The 8,310-nt window shown below is 32.4% G+C and overlaps 1 protein-coding gene and 1 long non-coding RNA gene across 2 annotated transcripts; both read left to right on the plus strand.

Moving 5' to 3' along the window:
• The first annotated feature begins 1,988 nt into the window (after window positions 1-1,988).
• On the plus strand, window positions 1,989-3,158 carry LOC104085075 (F-box/kelch-repeat protein At3g23880-like). Its single transcript, XM_009589029.1, has one exon. It carries the CDS (start codon window positions 1,989-1,991, stop codon window positions 3,156-3,158), a length of 1,170 nt encoding a protein of 389 aa, XP_009587324.1.
• Window positions 3,159-3,910: 752 nt separating this feature from the next.
• Window positions 3,911-5,587, plus strand: LOC138899550 (uncharacterized). Its single transcript, XR_011411249.1, has 2 exons — window positions 3,911-4,047; window positions 5,329-5,587. It is a non-coding gene; the product is annotated as an uncharacterized lncRNA (long non-coding RNA).
• The last annotated feature ends 2,723 nt before the right edge of the window (window positions 5,588-8,310 follow it).

Here is an 8,310-nt window from a genome sequence, read left to right on the forward strand (position 1 = left end):
TTTGGGTCAATTAAGTGTAAAGTTAATTGAGTATTTGTTTAATTCAAATGTTCTTTCAATTTTCTTATTTGGTTCTCTACTAAATCTTTATCTTTTTATCTTTTATTTGTGTTCTTGTTATTTTGCTTCCGCGTTCGTATTAAGTCTTGAGAGGCTACCCATTGGATAACAATGAATATTTACTTAGGTTTTAGGGTTCTTTCCTATTTATAAGCATGCCACAAGTAATTGCCTCCAACTTCACAAAATAAAAGGATTAAAAAAAATATATAACTCTAAACTAAATTATAGGAACACAAGTTAAAGCAACACTAATAATTCTTGAAATACGAATGGACCTTTACTGTATTTTCTATTGTATCTAATTTTGGAAAAATTCAACATTGATTATAATATTTCTTGGTATTTCTTTATATTATATAATTGAAAAATATGCTAAGCTATAAATAAGAAAAAAATGAATTAGAGAGAAGGAAAATGCAAAAAATATTATTAACATTCTACCAAATTTTGGTTCAATTTTTCGATTTCTTCTCCCAATTTCTGATTTCTGGTTTTCTTAAAACTAAAATCGAAACACAATAAAAAAGTCTATTAGGTTTGCCTTTTTCTTTTAGATTAAATATGATTATTTTTAAAAAAGTCAATTATGCGACTAGTGTTTAACTTTTGACTCAATTAAGAAAAGTTAGGCAAATATATATGTTCGCCATAATTCCTCCTTGATCTCCTCCTTCTCTAGCTTCTTCTTCACCTTCGCCTTCTCTTAAATTTTGAGCATAAAATGAGTGGGATATGTGTTGTAGAAAGTTAAAGAGTCTTGTTTATTTGAGGAATTGAGTCCGTAATGTTCCATTGAACTTATATTATTTATTCCTGATTGGATTGGCATATTAAAGAAAATTGAAGAAAATCATTGTTGGTTTTGATGAAGAAGTGAGCCTGTTGATATTTGAAGGTTTGGGTTGAAATATAACTATTGAGAATTGTTGGGATTGGTTAGAAGCTTAGATATTAAATATAGAGTCATTTATAGTTGATTTGGACCAAATCTGAAGCAAAACCATGTTAGGGAGTATGTTACACATTAAGTTATGGCGTTCAATCAGGATTTGTGGCAAAATTCTAGGGATCAGTTAAGGTCTTGTGGCAAAATTCTAGCAATCCATTAGATTTGTGGCCAAATTATGGCGGTCCATCAGGATTTGGCCACAAAAACCTGCAATCTGTCACGAGTTGCGACAAGACAAGTTTTGCCCATAAATCTGAAATCCGTCAAGATTTGCAACCAAATTTAATTTTGGTGATCCGGTAGGATTTGGCGTGTTGGGATTTGTGAACAAGGCAAGTTTTGCCTACCAATTTGAAATTCTTATTAAATGTATGGCGCGAATATGTTTTTCCAAGTTTAAACGAGGTTAAAATATTAAACTGTTACATTGAAAATATCTTATTTTCGCAAATCACCCAACGATTTCAAATCAATTATAATCGAATTGGGCTTGATCGGTCTTCTAAATTGGGTTTATGAATTCATATAATTATAGAATTGTACAATTAAATTATTATTTATGTGACACTTTTTATTTTTTGATTGTCAATTTGACTAATATTCTAAGCTAAATTGGATTAAATATTTTAACATATAAATATTCAACAAATATGTGAAAACTACTATTATATTTTGTAATTCTGCTCATGTCAAATTATATTTAATATGCTAGTGAAAATTCACATAGTTCAAATCCGGAGAACCAAAAAGCGTCACATCAATTAAAGCGAAGGAGTATAAACTAAACTAATTATAAAATCTGAAAACAATTGATCAGTTTTTTCGGCAATTCAATTTTTTTCAAAAACTCACAAACCAAAACTAGATTATCAGAATCTTAGAAATCAAAACTTGAGACAGAGAAGCTCAAGTTGGCAGCCCTTTATGTATATATGGAAAAAGAAACCCAAAACCCTAAGTAGCAACATCACCACCAATGAGTCGCCACTCAAGAAGAAGCCCCAATTTGTCAGATGACCTCGTCACTACCATCCTCTTGAAACTCCCTGTTGAATCTCTTCTACGTTTCAAGGTTGTAAACAAATCATGGTGCTATGAAATTAAGAGCCCCGAATTTATCATGTTGCAGATAAATGAATCATCGTCGGATATAAATCGTCAAAAAATTCTCTTAATTTCTTCGAAAGTAATTCCATCTTGGGGTTTGGAATATAACATGTTAGGGTTTACCATGAGTTCAGCTGAAGCATCATCACTCAATGTTAATTCTCAAGTTATGTCTCTCGAACCGCCACTCCCGGTTTTCTCCTTTGATTTTTCTTATCCATTGATGAGTTCTTGTAATGGCTTGTTATGTATGATCTATAGCCACATAATAGTATTATGGAATCCTGCTATTAAAAAATACAAAATGATTCCCAAGCCTGATCATTACATGTCGCAACGTGCTAATATTAATAATTACGAATCAACACTCTATGGTTTTGCCTATGATTCTGTTACTGAAGATTATAAGGTAGTTGCTACACTTGTGATTAATGCAAAGGATAGCAATTACATTGTTGGAATGTACTCAGTGAATAATAGATCTTGGAGAAAGATTGGCACTATTCCTGATGGTTATCGGTTGTTCGACCAAAATTCAGTTTCACTATACGGTACGATTAACATGATGGCGACTAATTCAGTTCAAGAAAATGGGAGCAGTACATTCAATAAATTCGCGATCATTTCCTTATTCGTGGCTGATAAAAAATTTATTGTAACGCCCGTTCCGTTGGAATATTGTGGGAATCATATGAAATTGTCTAATTTTGCTAATCGTTTGTGTGTTTCCATGTTTGTTGAGATGGAGTTTTTGGTGTGTTGGCTGGAGAAAAATGGAGAAATTGGATGGACTTGGACTAATGTTATGAGAGTTTCTACATTAGGCTCATTAATTGGAAATCATGGGCATTTGGATGATATTATATGTGTGAAGAAAAATGGGAATATTTTATGGAGGAAAACTGATGGTAATTTTCTGGAGTACAATGTGAGGAAAGAAGAAGTGACTGAATTTACCTTGAGTGAAATTCCGCCAACTGCTGATTTATCGATCTTGTACGCGGAAAGTTTGGCTTGCTTGAAAATTCCTTGGGAGTAGAAAAATTATCTATTTAATTGTATTTTATTTAAAATTTTCATAGATTTTTGTGTGATTTTTTATGAGATTATTCTGCTCTATGACGCTTGAATTGTTGGTGTTGCAGTTTGCAACTTTCATTATGGATTGATAAAACTATACATTCGACATTAGTCTCTTACTATATCGGAATGGTTATGTTCTTTTGTGAAAAGATGTTACTTGAAATATTGTGATTTTTCATGAAAAGATGTTGACATATTGTGACTTTTCATGAAATGCTGAGTCCATTGAAATCAACTTTTTGTAAAGATAAGACCAGTCATGAATGGGTACCTTTAATTTGTTGGTCTAAAAGTAGGAGGACCAAGTGAATTTTCAATGTGACAATGAACAAAAATTTTGCATAAAATTGCTTTCAGATTGCACCCAAGGATTTGGCCTAGTGGTCAATGAATTTGATCGAGAACTATGAGGTTTCAGGTTAAACTCTCAACTGATGCAAAAAATATTAGGTGATTTCTTCACATCCGTCCAATCCTTGATGGACCGGTGAAACTAGCAGTGAGTTCCCAAACTGTGATTAGGGTAAATAATTCTCTAAAGACAACAATTCATTTGTGCCTCAAATTCTTTTTTCTATCAGTCAACCTTCCAGCCAAATCTCCTCAATGAGGAACTTCTAACCATATATTCTTGGAAGGTTATACAGCACAAACAGTATGGTCTTATTTTGCCAATTATTTGGTTTAAGACTAGACTTTTAGTCAACTCAGAAACAAAGAACATGTGTAGCCAACCATCTCTTCTTGGAAGGTTATACAACACGAAGAGTATGGTCTTATTTTTCCAATTCATTTGGTTTAAGACTAGACTTTAAAACTCAGAAACAAAGAAGATGTGCAACCAGGTATGATCAGATCTCTACTTCTATTCCTAGAGTCATACATAAAATCATCTTTAACACAAATATCTATACGCAAACATTTCAAATAGATTAGCCTTTAATCTACTTAGAAAGATACAACAACAACAACAACCCAGTAAAATCCCACTAATGGAGGGTAGTGTGTACGCAGACCTTACCCCTACTCCGAAATGTATGGTTGCTGATCATTAAACCATAACTGCATTGTTTACCAGTTAAATAAAATAAACCCTCTTCATCTTACCTTAAGATTACTACTAATGGAAGCTACATGTGGAAGGAGAAGAAAGTTAGAGTTGGTATTGATTATAAGGAAGATAGATGGATTAATGGTCCTGGCATTCTCAGAATGATTTATTGTAGCAATAATATGATTCAGTTGTCTTGTAAGACTATATTTCATGATTTCTTCAAATGGGATGGGTAATGTTCTCCTTGAAATAGATTCCTAACTCATTGTAGATATGATTAGTTGTGATCATATAAAATACTTCATGTGGAAGCAAAAAAAAAAAAAACCTGGAATTGGGGGGATTATAAGGGTCCTGGCATTCTCAGAATCCTAGATTTACTGTAGCAATAATATGATTCAAGATGCCTTGTAGAACTAGATTTCATTTTCTTAAAAGGGGTGGATAATGTTCTCATTGAAATAAGATTTCAAGATCATTGTGAATATGATTAATAATGATCATAATGCTAAATGTGGGATGAGGAAAAATCTAGAGTTGAGGGGCTAGATTTCATTTCCTCAAATGTATTTAAAACTCATTGTGAATATGATCAATGGCGATCATAACTCTTCATGTGGAAGCAGAATAAAGTTGTAGATGTATCAATGGTCCCGACATCTTTTGAATTTTATTTTCTCAAATGGGATGGATAATGTTCTTGAAATAGATTCAAAATGTATTCATGATATGATTATTGGTGATCATAATGCTCATGTAGAAGGTGAAAGAAACTGGAATTTGAGGGATTATAAAGGTAGATGGATCAATGGTCCAGACATTCTCTGAATCCTAAATATACTATAGCTATGATATGATTCAGGCTACCTTATAGGATAAGATTTAATTTTCTCAAACGGGATAGATAATGTTCTCCTATAATATGATTCTAATGTGGATATAATTAATGGTGATCAATGGTCCTGGCATTCTCTAGATCCTAGATTTACTGTAGCAATGATATGATTTAGATTACCTTGTTGAACTGAATTTTATTTCCTCAAATGGGATGCATAATGGTACTCTTGAATAGGATTCCAAATTCACTGGGGATATGATGAATGGTGATCATAATGCTTCAAGTGGAAGGAGAAAAAAGCTGGAGTTGAGTGGACTATACAGAAGGAAGATGGATCAATGGTCTTAGCATTCATTGAATTATAATTATGATTCAGGGTGCCTTGCTAAACTAGGTTATGTTTCCTCAAATGAGATGGATAATGTTCTCCTTTAAATGTATTTAAAACTCATTTTGGATATGATTATTTGTGATCATAATGCTTCATGTGGAAGGAGAAGAAAACTTAAATCTGGGGGATTATAAGGAAGGCGGATGGATCAATATCTTGGCATTCTTTGAATCATAAACTTACTATAGCAATAATATGAACCGGACTATCTTGTAGGACTAGATTTTATTTTCTCAAATGGGATGGATAATGTTCGCATTTAATAGGACTGCATTTTTATTATGGATATGATTAATGATGATCATAATGCTTCACGTAAAAGGAGAAGAAAGCTGGAATTGGGCGAACTATAAGGGTCCTAACATTCTTTGAATCCTAGATTTTGCTATAGCAATAATATGACACAGTCTGCATTGTAGGATTAGATTTTGTTTCCTCAAATGAAATGAATAATGTTCTTATTGAATAAGATTCAAAATTCAATATGTATATGATTAATAGAGATCATAATTCTTAATATGAAATAATAAAAAATCTGGAGTTGGGGGAATCATACAGAAAACAGATAGATCAATGGTTCTAGCAGTCTCTAAATCATAGATTTATTGTTGCAATAATATGATTCAGGTGGTCTTGTAGGACTGGATATCATTTTTTCCAAATGAGATGGATAATATTTTTTTTTTGAAATGGATTCCAAATTCATTATGGATATAACTATTGGTGATTTTAGTGCTTCATGTGGAAGGAGAAGAAATCTGAAGTTGGGGGGATTATACAGAAGGCCGATGGATCAATGGTCCTAACATTCTCTAAATCCTAAATTTACTATAACAATGATATGATTTAGACTAGCTGGTTTGGATAGATTTTATTTCTTTAAATAGAATGGATAATATTCTCTTTGAGATGGATTTCAAATTCATTATAGATATGATTATTGGTGATCATAATGCTACATGTAGAAGAAAAACAAAAATAAAATTAGGGGGATTATAAGAAAGGTGGTAGATCAATGATTATAGTATTCTTTGAATCATGGTATAGATATAACATAATTCAGGTTGACTTGTAGGATTAGATTATATTTCCTCAAATGAGATGGATAATATTCCATTTTCACGGTGGATATGATTAATAATGATCATAATGCTTCATGTGGAAGGAGAAAAAAGTTAGAGTTGTTGGAATAATACAGAAGACAGATGGATTAATGGTCCTTGAACTGGATTCAAAACTCATTGCGAATATGATTAATGATGATCATAATGCTTCATGTAGAAGGAGAAGAAAGTTGTATTTTGGGGGTCTTATAAGGATGGCAGATGGATCAACGGTTCTAAAAATCTTTGAATCGTAAATTCACTGTAGCAATGATATAATTCAAGCTGACTAGATTTCATTTCGTAATATGGGATGTATAGTTCTTGAAATGGATTTCTAATTTATTGAGGATATAATTATTGGTGATATAATGCTTCATGTGGAAGGAGAAGGAAACTTGAATTTGATATAAGGAAGGTAGATGAATCAATGGTCGTGACATATTTTGAGTACTATAGCTATAATATGATTTAGGCTACCTTGTAGGACTAGATTTTATTATCTCAAATAGGATGTATTTCCAAATTATTGTGAACATGATTTATACTGATCATAATGCTTCATGTGAAAGAAGAAAAAAAATTGGAGTTTAAGGGATTATACGGAAGGCAGATGGATCTGTCATCCTATATTCTTTGAATTCTAGATTTACATTAGCAATAATATGATTTAGGCTGCCCTGTTGGACTAGAGTTTATTTTCTCAAATGAGATGGATAATGTTCTTCTTGAATCGTATTCCAAATTTATTATGGATAAAATAAACGGTGATCATGATACTTCATGCCTTAATAGGAATTATAAGGTAAGGTTTAGCTCAGTATGTGCTTGCTATATGAACTATGCCATTGGAAAATATCCAAAAGGCTATGAGATCATTCGCCCTCGTGACACTTTGCCAGCAGCTACACCATAGACCTCATCATGAGGCTGCCATCATAAGATAATGGAGGCGCACAAGGATGATTATATAGCTAAGGCATAGAGGCAACACTACTGTAGCTTTTGCCACCCTTACTTGTATTCTTCCTTTGTAGTTTTTTTTCTTTTATTATTAATAAGAATAGCTGAAAGTTGTATATTTGCCCAAAAGGGGGGGGGGAGGGGTATACAGAAAGTAGACGGATCAATTGTCCTGGCATTCTTTGAATCATAGATTTACTGTAGCAATAATATGATTCCAGTTGCCTTGTTGGACTAAATTTTATTTTCTCAAATGGGATGGATAATGTTCTACTTAAAATACATTCCAAAATCATTGTGGATACGATTATTACTGATCATAATGGTTCATGTGGAAGGAGAAGATAACTTGAATTTGGGGATTTTGAGGAAGATAGACAGATCAATTGGTCATGGCATTCTCTGAATCATAGATTTACAATAGCAACAATATGATTCAAGTTGCCTTGTAGGACTAGATTTTATTTTCTCAAATGGGATGTATAATCTTTTACTTGAAATGGATTCCAAACTCATTGTGAATATAATTATTTGTGATCATGTGGTTCATGTGGATGGTGAAGAAAGATGGAATCGATGGCATTATACAAAAGACCAATGGATCAATGGTCCTGACATAAATATTCTGAATACTTGATTTACTATAGCAATGATATGATTGAGGTGTCCTTCTAGGACTAGATTTTATTTCCTTAAATAGGATGGATAATGTTCTCCTTACAATTGATTCCAAACTCATTGTAGATATGATTATTGGTG

This window comes from Nicotiana tomentosiformis, chromosome 9 (genome assembly GCF_000390325.3).
Source record: "Nicotiana tomentosiformis chromosome 9, ASM39032v3, whole genome shotgun sequence".
Taxonomy (NCBI): domain Eukaryota; kingdom Viridiplantae; phylum Streptophyta; class Magnoliopsida; order Solanales; family Solanaceae; genus Nicotiana; species Nicotiana tomentosiformis.